Source organism: Vombatus ursinus, unplaced genomic scaffold (assembly GCF_900497805.2).
Source record: "Vombatus ursinus unplaced genomic scaffold, bare-nosed wombat genome assembly UNPS02014818.1, whole genome shotgun sequence".
In the NCBI taxonomy this organism is placed as follows: Eukaryota; Metazoa; Chordata; class Mammalia; order Diprotodontia; family Vombatidae; genus Vombatus; species Vombatus ursinus.
The window spans coordinates 3474466-3489361 of NW_020954596.1; the positions used below are offsets into that span (position 1 = coordinate 3474466).

Genomic DNA, 14896 nt, shown 5'->3' on the forward strand with positions numbered 1-14896 from the left:
GAGCCTGCGCTTGCGCCTGCGTGCCCAAGGAGTGAGAGCTTCGTCCAGCCTCGCCCCGCCCAGCCTCGCCCCGCCCAGCCTTGGCCTGGGCTTTCGAGCCGAGTGATTCCCTCATTCTGCTTCCGGGGCATTGGAAGCGGGAGATGGCGCCGGTTCGAAAGAACGACGGGCGCTTGCATCTGGGTGAGGGGGTGTAAAGTGGGGGGGAGGGGATGAAAAAGGAAAGGCCAGATTGTGGCGGGGGGCGCTGATTTCCCTCCCATCTCCGGCTCTCACGTAGGGACCATCTTCCCCGGCGTGGTTCTCGCGGTCCCCCGAATTATTTACCTCCCGTTTCCGCTTCCGAGCGGTGGGGGCGGGGCCAGGAGAGGAGGGACTGGGTCGGAGGGGGGAGGGGGGAACGTTAGGGGAGGGAGGGTCGGATGATGGGGAGAAGTAACGGGGTGGGGGCGGGGCCTGCGAGCGGCAGTGCCTCTGACGGCGTTCCCCCTCTATCCCTTCAGCCTGCCCCATCCAGGACAAGCCTCCGCCTTGGGATGCGGACCCCAGGTTCTGCCGGGAGTTTGGGCCTGAGGATTATGGAGATGAGGTAGAGCCTCATAGTCCGATTCCCCCGTGTGAGCCTGGCCCCATTCCCTCACCTGTCTGTCAAGTGAGGATTATGTAATGTCTAGACCCCGTGGCGGTCCTCAGCCCCTCCTTCTCTGTTCTAGATCCAGATTATATTATCTATCACTGTGGCCCAGGGAAGGTATCCTAGAGGAGGTGTGACTCCGTCTGGTCTGGGTCCCAGATGACCATCAGAATTTAGAAAGGGAAGAAGCAGGCATCCCGGGTGTGACAAATGGCAGGAGAACTAATTAGGACAGAGCAGGCCCTGTGCTCCATCCCGGGATGTCAAAAGATGAAAAACGACCCAATTCTTCTTTGTGAGCTTAAAAGCTACAGGAAGCAGTAATCCTGTGGTCTTTGTGTACAGAATAGGCCTGTGTAGGAGAATGGTAGGGAATCAGTCCCAGGGCCGGAGAGCCTTGAATGCCGGGATCAGGAGCTCATCCTAAAGACTTTGGGGTGTCACTGAAGATTTGAGAGCAGGGGAATGATGGGATTCAAAGTGTTATTTAAGGAGACTAGTCCAATGGCCTGCACAGGGTTGGAGGGGAAGCAGAGACCAACTAGGAGGTGATTGCAGTAGTCTAGATGTGAGGTGATGAAGGTGTGTACTAGATTTGAACAGTAGCTTGTGGGGATGGGAAGGCAGCAATAAATCTGAAACGTTTCCAAGAAGGATCAGTAGAACTTGGGACCAGATTGGATATAAGACAGTTTAGTTATTTCTGCTTTGGTTTGTATTTGGATGGGAAAGAGTTGGAGTTCAAGGCACCTGGGTGACACAGCGGATAGTGCTGGGCTTGGTATAAGCAAGACTTGGGTTCTAGTCCTACTTAAGACAATTAGCTTTGTGGTCCTAGACAAGTCACTTAATCCCTCTCAGCCTGTTTCCTTGTCTCTAATATGGGGTTAATAATGGTACCTATGTCATAGCACTGTTGTGGAACTCAAATGAGATGATATATGTAAAGGACTTAGCATACCTTAAAGTCATTATGAAACATTATGGAAAGCTTTTACTCTGAAGCAATTTGTCAGGAAGCATGTAAGTGCCTACTATGTGTCAGGTACTACCAAGCACTGAGGCCTTCCCATCCCCACAAGCCACTGTTCAAATCTAGTACAAACCTTCATCACGTCACATCTAGACTACTGAAATCACCTCCTAGCTGGTTTCTGCTTCCCCTTAATCAATTCTGTGCAGGCCGTTGGACAAAAATTAAACACTTTCTGCCCTCTCAGGAAGCTTATGTTGTTTCAGAGGAAGCAACACATATACATATAGAGTATATAAAACTTAGCGAAAGCAAATATAAGGTAATTTCAGGGGGGAGACAGTGGGCACTGAGGGTATCAGGAAAGGCCTCCTGAAGGAGGTGGTACTTGACTTGACCTCTGAAGAAAATGAAGGGTCAGTTCATTCCAGGCATCTCAATCTGTCTTGGAATGTATGAGGTAACATGAACTAGTGAAGGAGAATCTAGGAGGGGGAAATTAGCTATTTAGGCTAAGAGGTAACTCCCTAAAATAATTATTATTTGAGAGAGCTGAGGAGGCAAAGTGAGACAAGTAATAGAACCCAGCAACCTAGGTCCATGTTCAAGTTGGGCAGCATTAGTCTGTAGTGGGTCAGGTCTTTGATCTGTGCCTTTCTCTAGTAGTGAATTAAATAAGAAGAAGAGATGCCAGTAGTTGAGATTATCCAAGTGTGAGCTATTCATGTCAGACAGTAGGCCCAGGATGGTGGATAACAGTATTGACGCCCCAAGAGCAACTTGGGAGGATGTGAAACAGTGAGGTTGGAACAGGGAAGCCAGAGCAGTGACCACGGAGAAAGCTAGGGCTGATAGGGGAGTATGCAGAGATCCGGAAGTGATGCAGGGAGAGACAAGTCTGATGATGGAGTGGAAGAAAGTGCTTCTCCAAAGTGGAATGGAACAATGCCCATGAAGATAGACCACCGGGCTGGGGATCAGAGCCCCACTCTTCCAGTTACGTTCTGCTTTTGACTCCACAGGAACCCCTGTTAAAGAACCAGACTCTCCTGGGGTCAAGTTGAGGACAGGAGCTCTAGTGGATTATGTTACTTCACCACCAGAAAGACAAGACCTGTTAAAGGGCCACAGGAATGGATTATTCATTCTTGCCCACTACTCCGGGAGCTCTGGGCCCCTGGATTTGGAATTAAAAACAAAAGTGGTACATCTCTTCTGATTGTGCCGTACTGTATGACTCCCCTCCCATACCCCCACCTTAAGGAGTTGGAGCTAATATTTTGAGGTGGGGGAGGCTAAGTGTCCCGATCCTTGACAGAGATAACAGAAACCACCTGTGCCTTCATGGCTTCCTGGCTGCTTTCTAGCCTACTTGGCCCCCGTAGGAGTCCCCACTTCAGGTTGGGTCCCAGATCCCTTGTCCTAGAATCATTGTTTTATTGATATCCCTACAAACCAGAACCCACACATGTTATTTTAAAGTTTATTTCAATTGTAATGATGTTGTTGTTTGGTGTTTTAGTTGTGTGTGACTCTTCATGACCCCATTTTGGGGTTTTCTTGGCAAAGATACTGGAGTGGTTTGCCATTTCCTTCTCCAGTTTATTTTACAGATGAGGAAACTGAGGCAGACAGGGTGAAGTGACTTGCCCAGGGTCACACAGCTAGTAAACGTTTAAGGCTGGATTTGAACTCAGGTCTTCCTGACTTCAGACCTGGTGCTTTATCCACTGTGCCACCTAGCTGCCCTTTAAATAGTAATAGCTAGTTTTTTAATAGCTCTTTAAAGTTTTCAAAGAGCTTTACAAATATCTCATTTGATCCTCACAGCCACCCTGGGAGATGGGTGCTATCATTGTTATGTCCATTTTACAAATGAAGAAACTAAGGCAAACAGAGGCTAAGTGTATCACCCCTTTGTCTTTTGCTCCATAGCTGTCCTTCAGGCACATTTGTGTGATAATTCAGAAGTATGACTTTGTGAGCTAGAGTTTTGGCCAAAAAGGAATGGGAAAAGGAAGAAGATTGTTTAAGCCCTTCTACCCACTGCCCAAAAGCCTCTGATGCTTGCCATGTTTGGGGAAGTAAATAGCTTAAAAAATCCCCTTCATACTTGATCGACTGACCAGTAGCTTCAGGTCATGGTAGAAGCAGAGCCCAAGGGCCGGGCAGATTCCCAAACTGTGTTACAGCACTTTTCTAACTCATCCTCAGATATCCTCACCAGAGATTTAGGCCAGGCACTATGTCCTGATTCTGCCCATGACCCTGTGACCCCGTAGTGCTCCCAGTTCTGAGAGGGAAATACTCTTCTTTCTCCTCACCTCACATTTGAAAGCTGGAATTTTTTTTTTAGTGCATCCTCAGAGTTTCCTACCCTCCCCTTCCTGGTACTTCTCCCAGCTCTCGCCTCTCTTCCTCCCTTCTAGGACATAGTAGCTTTCCTTCGGAGGCTCATGGCCCATGACCCCCAGGGCCGACACCAAATCCGAATGAATGGGAACAGTGGTCGACTCCAGCTGTGGCATTATGGTGAGTGGGTCCCAAGGAGCGTCTGGCAAGGGCTAGGGTATAGGCAGAGGTATTAATGGGACACAGTCTTGGGGAGATAGGGGAGGCTGGAAACCTCTGTCCTTATCTCACCCTTGTCCACATTTCCTTCTTCACAGACCCCAGCCTGGACAATTTCTATGATGATGATGAGGAGGAGGAACAGGGGGAAGGGGAAGGGGCCAGGGGTAGGAATAAAAGTCAGAGTACCTTCTGTGGTTTCCGAAAGTCCCTTCCATGCCAGTCCTGCAGAACTTGGTCCAGCCCCAGGCCTTGGTCCAGCCCCAGCCCCCCACGATCAGCCTTCTCCCGAGGCCGTCCTCCTAGCCCTCTTGGCCCATCCCTGCTTGAACTGGAAATGCCCCAGAAGCTGCTGGTGACTGAGGAGGTGAGAACCTAGACTGAAAGCCTTTTCCCTATCGCATCTATTGCCTACCTGCCCCATTACTCTGTACCCTGTTTCCTTCCCATACTTTTCCTCCTTGTGCTCCTCCATCTCTTTCCTGCTAGGAAGCTGACCGCTTGGCAGAGGAGCTTGTGGCTGAAGAGGAACGAGCAAAGCGAAGAGCAGAAAAGAAACGGCTAAAGAAGAAGGTGGCTGGGGAGGGGGCTCTTTGAAGAGATGGGGGGTGGGAGTGGGGAAGTCAAGGAAGGGCCCCATGCCCTCCAGCGAGGCTTCTTGATGGGGGGGGAGAATAACTGTGGGGGACTGCTTGGAGGGAAGGCCCTCACCTGGTGGGTGAATTGCAGCGACAGAAGGAGCGGAAACGTCGAGAGCGAATGGAACAGGAGAGTGGGGAGGGCAAGGTGAGTGTGGGGCCTAGTGGAGGGAAAGGATGGCTACTTGGGGAGATGGGTTCAAAAAGATAAGATGGATGAGGAGGCACACAGGATGCATGTAGGGGGGAAGAGAAGACACGGGGTTATTGTGGGGGCAAGAAGGGATAGGGTGAGTGGTGAGGGGCAGGGACTTCAAGGGGAATGGCTTAATGTGACACTGTTTCTATTGGATGTCTCTGACCAGGTGATGGAAGGGGCTGCAGCAGCAGCTGTAGCTAGCCCAGAGGCAGCAGGGGCAAGCAACCTTACCTCCAGCCCCCAGAGCCCTAGTCAGGGTAGCAGCAATGAGGAGGTGAGAACTCTTTCCTTCCTTCTCCCTGGTCCTCCCAAGTTTTCTTTCTCATGCCCCACAGCTTCCCTATACCCCTCACCTCAGCTGTGACAATCACTGATTTCTTCCTTACCTATAGGAAGAATTGGATTTGTCAAGCACCTTTGTGTCTCAAGCCTGGCGCAAGGTCGGGGACAGGCCTCCTAATTCCCGGAGAGAGAGAGGGTCGAGCCCTGAGCCCCCCACCTGGAACCGACAGAGTCAGAGCCCACCGGAAGGGAGCCGGAGTCAGAGTCCTCAGCCAGAGGTGAGGTCATAGTGAGGGCTGGGACAGGTTAGAAGGGGAGGACCTGGGAGGAAGGGTAACCATACAGATTGGACTCTCTAGAGTAGACGGAGAGCTCGTTCTTTAGAGGAAGGCCATTTGCTGAGAGCTCCCTCTTCTCCCCTCCTCCTCATTTCACATCATCCAAAAGCCTTCTGCCACTATCTCCTACTTCCCCCTGTCTCCCATGCCTTGGCAGACCCCTCTACATGCGCAAGTGATCCCACTCTGTCCCACCTTCTCCAGCAGATTTCCCCTCCCTCATTTATCTTCAGTCTCTCCTTGTCTTCTGGATGCTTCCCTACTGCCCACAAACATGTCCATGTCTCCCTCATCCTCAGGAAACCTTTACTTAATCCATCCATCCCTGCTAGCTGTCATCTCAAGCCATCTACACACAGTAGGGTCCTCCACTTTTCTAACTCTCACAGTCTTCTTAACGCTCAACAGCCTGGCTTCTGACTTCATCATTCAATCAAAACTGCTCTCTCCAAAGTTACTAATGATCTCTTAATTGCCAACTCTAATGGCCTTTTCTCAATCCTCATCCGTCTTGACCTGGGCCTTTGACACCTTTTCCTTGATACTCTCTTCTCTCTAGGTTTTCGAGACACTACTCTGTCCTGGTTCTCCTCCTAACCATTTGACCGCTCCTTCTCAGTCTCCTTTGCTGGATCTTCCTCCAGGTCATGCCAGATATCAGTGGGGATCCCCAAAGGCTCTATCCTGGGCCCTTTTCTCTTCTTCCTCTATACTGTTTCACTTGGTGATCTCATCAGATTCATGGATTCAATTATCATCTCTGTGCTATTGATTCTCAAATCTGCTTATTCAGCCCTCACCTCTCTGCTGACCTCCAGTCTTGCATCTCCAGCTACCTATGAGAAATCTTGAAATGGATGTCCTATAGATGTCTTAAACTCAACATGTCCAAAACTAAGTTCATTTATCATTTCCCCAAATCCTGCCCTCTTCCACACTTCCTATTACTGTGGAGGGTACCACCATCCTCCCAGTGTTATCCTCAATTCCCCACTCTCTTATCTCAAACCTCCCCCTCATATCCAGTTGGTTACCAAGGCCCATCGATTCTACCTTTGCAACACCTCTCCAATGTACTCCCTTCTCTCCTCTGACACTGCCACGGCCCTGGCACAGCCTGAGACCATTGCAGTAGCCCTATGTTTGGTCTCCCTGACACCAGTCAGTCCATACTCCAGTCTGTCCTCTGCCTCGCTGTCCAAGTGGTCTTCCTAAAGGGAAGGTATGACCGTGTCACCCCGATACTCAGGGCACTCCAGCAGCTCCCATTCATCTCCAGGGACCAATGTAAAATCCTTTGTTTTTCGTTCAAAGCCATTCATAACCTCCCTCGCCCCCTTTTCCACTGCTCTTAAACCTAACCACCACTGCCCCCTGCACACACACGTGTGGATCCAGTGACACTGGCCGCCTTGCTGTTCCTTGAAAAAGGCACTCCGTGTCCTTCAGGCATTTCTACTAGCCATCTTCCATGCCTGGAATGCTCTCTGTCTGCATTTCTGCCTCCTGACTTCCCTGGCTTCCTTCTTATCCCAGCTAGAATCCCACCTCGTACAGGAAGCCTTTCCTGATCCCCCTTAATTCTAGCGCTTTCCCTCTGTTGATTATTTCCAGCTATTCCTGTATATAGCTTGTTTGTACAGAGGGGTTGGCATGTTGTCTCCCTCATTAGACTGTAAGCTCCTGCAGAGCAGGCACTGTCTTTTGCCTCTCTTTGTATCCCTAGCGCTTAGCATAGTGCCCTGCATATAGTAGGCGCTTAGTAAGTGTTTATTGACTGACTGACTGGGACTGGAGATGGAGTGCAGCAACCTGCTCCAGTTGATATCTCTATCTCTAGGCACTCCCTGGATTACAGGCAGCTGCCGTAAGGCAGAGCCAAGAGCTGGCAGGTAAGATTTTCCCCCAATACTGTATCCACCTAGTTCCTGCTGTCAGGGAGTCCCTGGTCTGGTAGGGGACACCAGTGTCCCTAGATCTCCTACTTGGTTGAAGGAGCTGTACCTCATGACTGTGGTACTAGAGGATGTCTAGTCTAGCCCTCTCAAGCAGCTCACTCCCAGAAAGATGAAGGTGACCTGCCAAAGGGAATAAGTGGCTGAGCTAGAATTCATACCCTGAATCCAGATCCAGCCCTTTCCCCATTAAGTCGTGAAGCCTCCAGGCAGATGTTTTGATGGGAAGAAAATGAAACCTGCTCAAAGGGAACTTCTAATTAGATATGGGAACTGTGAGCACTGTTCCCAAGAAACTCTCGGTCAGAACAGGGAGCCCTCGTCCCAACTGAGCCCTGATCTCCTTCCATAGAGCTGGGTACAGCTGCAGCCTGGAGGGGCATGTATCAGGAAGCTGTGCTCCTCTTCACGAAGGCTATAAAGCTCAACCCTCGGGATTACAGGTGTGTGGGGACTGTGGTAGAGTGTGGAATGGCTTGGGCTGGGTTGGAGGAACTGGGGTGGAAGGAGAATGGCTTAGGAGGCTACCCTGACCTCTGGTTCCTGTGTGTCACCTACAGACTCTTTGGGAATCGGTCATTCTGCCATGAGCGTCTGGGCCAACCTGGCTGGGCCCTGGGGGATGCAAGAGTTGCCCTCAACCTTCGACCACAATGGCCCCAGGGCCTGTTCCAGTTGGGCAAGGCTCTGGTGGGCCTGCAGGTATTGGGGACAAGGAAGGGAGGAGGGGCCGGAAGGGACGAGGGTTTTGGCTTAGGGTGAGATAAGTATTTGTTGACTTGACTGACACAGAGGTTCAAGGAAGCAGCTGATGTATTCCGAGAGACTTTGGCCATGGATAAGTCCCAACCAGATGCTGTACATGAACTTCAGCAGTGCCTCCTCCAGCTTACTCTGGTGAGGGGCCATGTAAAGCAGAGCCCTCCTAAGTGCCCCCTCCATCTGACCCTAGGGCAGCCTGAAAGGGGAGTCTTGGGGGGAAGTACAGACTGGCTGCACAGAGCCAGACCCTCCTCTGTGCATAATTTCCTCCCTCCCTACAAACTGAATCTGGGGGAAGGAGAATAGAAAGGTTGGTAACTGAGGGGTTCTGAGGAAATAGGGCTAGTTTTAGGGCTAGTTGGGGTGTTGGTGGGGAGGTAGGAAATGACACAGAGTATGGTTTTCTGAAAACATTTAATCCTCATCTGACCCTGGAACAACTTGTTGGATCAGGGAGTGGTGTGGAAAGGAAGTAACAAAAGAGGACCCATGGGGAGTGAGGAAATGGAATAGTGATGGGGAGATTCTCTCTCAGCAGGAGCATCAAGGGGGAATCCATGGTGCAGCTTTGAAACCCAGGCCCCCACAGCAGTTTCCCCACTCTCAGGCTGGGGCCCAGGGATTGCTTCCCTTAAATCATTTTGCTGCAGTATCCCCTCGGATCCAGGGCCTTCTGCCTCCCCCACGGCTTCCCTCTGCTCTCTGGCCCATCACCCAGGCTCAGAGTGGAAGTTTCTGGTCCACCCAGCTTCAGGATTTCAGCAAGGCAAGGGGCATCCTAGGACAGCCACCACGCCCGCCTCTGTCCAGGTGAGGGCCTTCCTGTCTATCTGTGTGTTTGCCTGTCCACCGAAGAGGGTGCCTCTGCCTCTGTCCATCGCTGTGGGCAGGTTTGTAATGTCTGTTCCCCACTTATCATGACACGAGGGAGATGGCAGTTCCCTGTACATCTAATAGGATAGGACTCATTGCTTTTCTCCCAAGAGAGGGGAACCTAATATCCATAGTCAGCCCTGCTCTTAAACTCTGGCACATGTAGTTGGCCATCTTGGAACTCACTTTGGTAGGGACAGTTGCTAGGTTCTGAGTAGCACAAACTGGAACCCACCATAATCCAGGTCATTTGTTCAGAGGTGCTATTAGCCTAGAGATTGGCTTAGGGTAGATTCTCAGTTCATTTCAGATTCACTTTCTCTCCCTGTTCTTTTGTTTGGAGGTGGCCATTAGCTTCTCTTAGACCTAGTCCAGATGCTTCATTCTCTAGCCATTGGCTTTTGCCCTCCAGGTGCTTGCCCTGAAAAAGTCCTCCATGATTCTGGAGGAAAAAGGAGCCTTTCTTCTCTAGTGTCCAAAAAGCCTGTCCTTGACTTGGGGCTAATGATTGCTCCCCTTCCTGGATGGAGGATTAGGCAGTCTTCTTCCCTGACCTAAGAAATCACCCGCAGTCCTCCCCAGGGTGTCTGGGGCTTTCAGCTTGGAGCTGTAGTCAGCCTCATGTAGCCTGGGAGCTCTATTTGTGGCTCTTCCTTTTTTGTTGTTGAGTTGTTTCAGTTGTGTCCCACTCTTCATGACCCCATTTGGGGTTTTCTTGGCAAAGATACCAGAGTGGTTTGCCATTTCCTTCTCCAGCTCATTTTAGAGATGAGAAAACTGAGGCAAACAGGGTGAAGTAACTTGCCCAGGGTCACACAGCTAGTAAGTGTCTGATTCCAGATTTGAACTCAGATCTTCCTGACTCCAGGCCTGGGGCTGTATCCACTTAACTGCCTCTTTTTACTCCTTTTTACTTGGGGCATCGTGATTTGGAGCTAAGTTTCCAAATTAGAGCTTCTTAGATCCAACCTTCTAATTTTACAGATTTTAAAACAGTCCAAAAGCAAAAAAGGGACCTGCTCCCAGTTACATGGCAATAAGTTGCAGAGGGGGAATCTCTGGCTCCAGATTTGGAGCTGTCTGGCATGATCCTACCTCTTTAAAGCTGGCATGTAGATTAACCTTCCGTAGAGGCATGGAGTATCATGAGCATTCTTTTGCCCCCTCCCTCACTGCCTCCTACCATAGCTTCCTTTCCCTGCAATGTCCAGGAAAACATTAACTCAAGTTGCTGACTTTCTCCCAAACCTGTTGTCCTGATTGATTCCTAACAGGTTTTGTTGGGGGGGGGGGGGGGGGGAAAGAGGGGGAGAGAGAGAGAGGGAGAGAGAGAGAGAGAGAGAAATAGAGATCACAGTCTCTTCCCTATAACTGAGGGCCATTGGTCCTAGCTCTCTCCTTTGGGGCTCTCCTCCCAAAACAGATTTGTCCCTTTTATATGACATATTTAAGCCCCTCCTCCTCCCAAATCCTCTCTAGGCTAACTCTTTCCTGTTCCTTCAGGTATTACTTAAATGGCATAGCTTCTAGTCAGTCCCTTCACTCCCCTCCTCTGGACCTACTCCAGTTTTTCAGTGTTCTTAAAATGTGGCACATAGAACTGAACATAGTACTTCAGATGTGGTCTTACTAAGGTAGAGTATCTTCCTTGAACTGGATACTTACTATACATGTGTTAATATTCTGACAGCTGCGTCATCCTGCTACTTCATCTAGAGGTTGCATTCCACTAAAAATCCCAGCCCTTTTTCACATGAACCAACCTTTTGTACCTTGGTTCTGCTGTCCAGCGTTTACTAGCTCTCTGACTTCATGAAGTCTGCACATTCAGTTTGCACCATGGTGCCTTCATCCAAGTTGTTGGGTCTGGTCCTTAACCTTTTACCAACCTCCCAACCCTTCTGAAGCCCAACACGCTATCATGAGACTTTGTTAAATACTTTGCGTAGGTGCACAGTATCGGGCATTCCCCTGATCTACCCAGCCCAGTAATCCTGTCAATAAGAGGAAATAAGGTTAGTCTGGCATGAGCTATTCTTGATGAACCTGTGCTGCCTCTCAGCAATCCCTGCTTCCTTTTCTATGGACCCACAAACCATCTTCTTTCATTCATAATTGGGCCTAGGATTTTGCTGGGGATCATTGTGAATTAAAAGACAAGCTCCCATTTCTGTATCTGTATCACTTTCAAGCTCACAAAAGAATTTTCCTGATAACAGAACTTGGATTATAGATGAGGTTTCCTCAGAAATGTGAAGTAATTTTATTGCATAGTTAGTGAGTAGAAGAGCCTCCAGGCTCCCCATTGGAACACACGATCTTTCACTGTACCCTGAGCTGCCATTTGCATAAACCCTGTGAAGAGTTGGGTATTCCCTTGTCCGCAGAGGAGGAGGTCTGCCCTCTCTTGGGGAGGGGTTGTGTCCTGGTGTCCGGTGATCCCTGACCACAGGTTGCTGGGGTGGGATGGGAAGGTAACAAAACTGCAGCTTCCAACCCTTCGTTCCTTGCCTGTCCTCCACCAGATTTGGTCCCCAACCATTCATCCTGCCGGTCCCAGTTGCAGCTCCATTACCTGCAGTTCAGCACCTTCAACTGCCAAAAACCTGGTGAGGCAACTCTCTTCCCTAAAGTCATTGGGTCTTTTCAGTTCTCAACTCCCTCAGATTTTCTTAGACTTCCCCTATCCACCTATGCACAAATGAACAAAAAATTTTCTCCTCCCCTTCAGCAGCTATGCCATGTTTTCCCCTCTCAGTAGCTGATTCCTTCCTGATATTTTCCCATCACCTTTCTTTTTTTTTTTTAAGGCAGTTGGGGTTAAGTGACTTGCCCAGGGTCACACAGCTAGTAAGTGTCAAGTGTTTGGTCTGAGGCCGCATTTGAACTCAGGTACTCCTGACTTCAGGGCCAGTGCTCTATCCACTGTGCCACCTAGCTGCCCCCCATCACCTTTCCAGCTTCAATCTCCCTTCCCTTTAACATCCTTCCTTCCTCATAGGAGTCTCTAGCAAAGCCTCAAGGCAGGTGCAGCATGTGTGACCTTCCTATGGGCCCCATTTAGGACCCTGAAGATGACTGCTGTTGTTAGGGAGCTGTGTGTCCTAAGGCTTTGTCTGGGGGAGGGCTACCTCCAACCTGATGCCTGATGTCTGATGAAGATACCATAATGGCCAGGTTTGGCTGCTGGAGGTTGAGGCAGAGCTTTGTGTGCTGGTCCCCCTTGCATTCCAAGTCTAGGAACTGAGCTCAATAAAATGTTCTTCAACCTCAAACATCTTCTGTCCTTTTCTGTCTAATACATCCAACTTATTCTTTTTCCCCTGAGGTACCTGTCATAGCAGGGAAGACTTCCTGAAAGAATTAGCTTGGAGATATCTGACCTGAGGGGTGTGAGTAGGGGGGCACGGTGTAGTCCTATTGCCCTGAACAAAGGAAGAGGGCTGGGTGGGACTTAATGGAGGTAATTGGCCAAAGCCAACCATCTGACTCCTGAAATTGATTTCCCCTTCCTGACCCCCCACAGTGCCTTGAGACCCTTAATCATCAGGGCTTAGAAACTTAGGCATCCTCTCTGACTCCTCCCTCTTCCTGACTCCCCAGTCTGGAAGATCTAATCAGTTACCAAATCCTGTGCCTTCTTCCCTTATAGTGTCTTCTCTCTACCCAAACCCCACCAGCCTGATTTAGTCCCTCTTGGTTATCTCCTTGCATATCTTCTGGCTTCCAGGCTTTTCTCCACTACCCAGTATATGATCATGTCCCTCTCCTGCTTAAAATCGTCCACTGATTCCCCATTGTTCCTACTCAACCTGGCCTGCAGAATGTTGACTCCCCAATGCAACACTAAGTTCCAAAGGTTTACCCATGCCCCTAACAGGCATTCCCTATTAGGAAATGATTTATTCCCTGCACATTTCCACATTGTTAGGCCATCTTCCCTACTTTAGAAGCCCTGCCTTCTCCACCTTATGGAAACCTTCTCATTCTGTAAATTAGAGCCCAACTTAGATTTTGCCTCTTTAAGGAAATCTTCCATGGCCACAGGGGCCAGCACTAATGTCTTTCTCAACTCCTGGAACCCCCCCACCCCACCCTTTATGAACGAGGATTTATAGGTGAATATTACAGCGGGAGGAAACCTCAGATATGAAGTCTAACTCCCTCATTTTAGAAAGAGGAAAAGAAGTCTAGAGGGTCCCATGTTTAGAGACATCATCCAGTAAAGTAGCCAGGTTAGGATTTGAACCCGGGTTCTGCCTTTGATCTCTTAATTCATTGTCTTCTGTATGTGTCTTGTCACTCAGCTAGATAATGTGATGCTCCTTGGGGCTAGGATCCACAAATTTACCCCAAATCCCTCATTTTACAGATTAGGAAATTGGCCCAGCAGAATTTTCTTCAGCCAGAGCAGAGCAGAAGGGAGTACAAGCTAAGGTGTTTATAGGACCCAGAGAAGCTGGGGCGGGCTTAGGAGGGGAGACTTTTTTTATATGAGAGAGTGCAAGTGTGAGGCAGTGAATGAGGAAAAGATTACCTGGCCTAGAGTCGGGGGTAGCAGCCACAGATTTCCCCTTCCCTTTCTTTTTTCTCTGGTCCAGTAGCTCCCAGCAGCCCCTCCCCCCTCTGCGTTTGATGTGCAGACAGGGCCGGGGGAGGGGTGGGGGTAGGGGCGGGGGCGGGTAATTAATCACAAGTTAAAGGAATTAAACTCAGCCGGGGATGTCAGCAGCCAGCGGCGGCCGGGTCACCCGGGAAATTACCGGGGGATGGGGAGGGGGTGCAGCCACTCCACGGGGTGGGGGGTGGGGAAATCTTCCCAAGTCTACTCACCACCCCGACACACACACACACATACACACACACGCGCGCGCGCGCGCCTACGGAGGGGGTGGGAGGCAACTTGGGCTCGCAGAGGGAGTGTCTTTGTGTTACTCGTATTTCGGTATGTGTCCTTACGTGTTCCAGCGTTGCCGTATGTGGCTGTGCGGCTGCCTGTATTATGTGTATGTATGTTGCGTAATGTAGTGAGTTACAACGGCGTGAGTGTGCCGCGTTACTGCGGGTGTTGTGCGGTTGTGTCACAACGGCGTGTGCGATTGGTGTATGTCCGTCGTTGCTGTCTTCTCATGTGTTGTGTATCCAATGTTGCTGTCTTCCTGTACAAAGTTCACTTCCACGAGCATTTTACAAGACGTCTACTATATGCGAGGCTAGTTAGTGTATGTCGCTGAGTGAGTTATGTTAAGCGGTAGTGTTAGTGTGTCCCACAAACACCCTGTATTGTCTCCGTGTTACAGAGTGTTATCGCCTCGGTTGTTGGCAATGCAGACATTACTGCTTGTATGCCGAGTGTGTTGCGACTTGCGCCGTGACCAGGGGTGTAACCTCCGGTACTGTGTAATTTGGCCCTTTCCTCTGTCCTCTCTCCTCAGTTTCTATCATCCCACGTCTCTCAGGGTTGGATCTAGGTCAAGGTCATCATTAATAATAAATTCTTGGATGGGGGTGGGGGGACAGGGACGGGCAGGGGGAGGTGTTTGTAGAAAGGAATTCAGGGAGATGCCCTCTAGGCCTAGTAGGTTCAATTTGGAAGCTTGTTGGGTCAATCTCACACGATCTTCAGATCCTATAGGGTGAGGGAGGAGAGCAATTTTGGGGGTCAGCTCCA

At 49.9% G+C, this 14896-nt stretch overlaps 1 protein-coding gene across 6 annotated transcripts; it reads left to right on the plus strand.

Annotated features, from left to right (window-relative positions):
- Positions 1-88: 88 nt before the first annotated feature.
- Positions 89-12502, plus strand: TTC31 (tetratricopeptide repeat domain 31). 6 transcript variants are annotated; one of them, XM_027836577.1, is made up of 15 exons: positions 89-183; positions 504-589; positions 4037-4139; positions 4277-4545; positions 4668-4751; positions 4908-4964; positions 5182-5289; positions 5408-5575; positions 7476-7527; positions 7943-8033; positions 8151-8292; positions 8383-8487; positions 8888-9162; positions 11751-11834; positions 12227-12502. In XM_027836577.1, exons 1-15 carry the CDS (start codon positions 144-146, stop codon positions 12234-12236), a joined length of 1674 nt encoding a protein of 557 aa, XP_027692378.1. In that variant the 5' UTR covers positions 89-143; the 3' UTR covers positions 12237-12502. The 6 variants fall into 6 exon arrangements, with proteins under 6 accessions (XP_027692378.1, XP_027692380.1, XP_027692381.1 ...); XM_027836579.1 differs by having other exon boundaries at positions 8891-9162; XM_027836580.1 differs by lacking the exon at positions 12227-12502 and having other exon boundaries at positions 11751-12087.
- Positions 12503-14896: the final 2394 nt, after the last annotated feature.

What these genes read in the sequence shown, in the direction of transcription:
- TTC31 (XM_027836577.1), top strand. Translation starts at nt 144, where the DNA reads ATGGCGCCGGTTCGAAAGAACGACGGGCGCTTGCATCTGG. An exon ending in CGACGGGCGCTTGCATCTGG is followed by an intron (nt 184 to 503) that starts GTGAGGGGGTGT and finishes CTATCCCTTCAG; the next exon opens with CCTGCCCCATCCAGGACAAG. An exon ending in AGAAACGGCTAAAGAAGAAG is followed by an intron (nt 4,752 to 4,907) that starts GTGGCTGGGGAG and finishes GGTGAATTGCAG; the next exon opens with CGACAGAAGGAGCGGAAACG.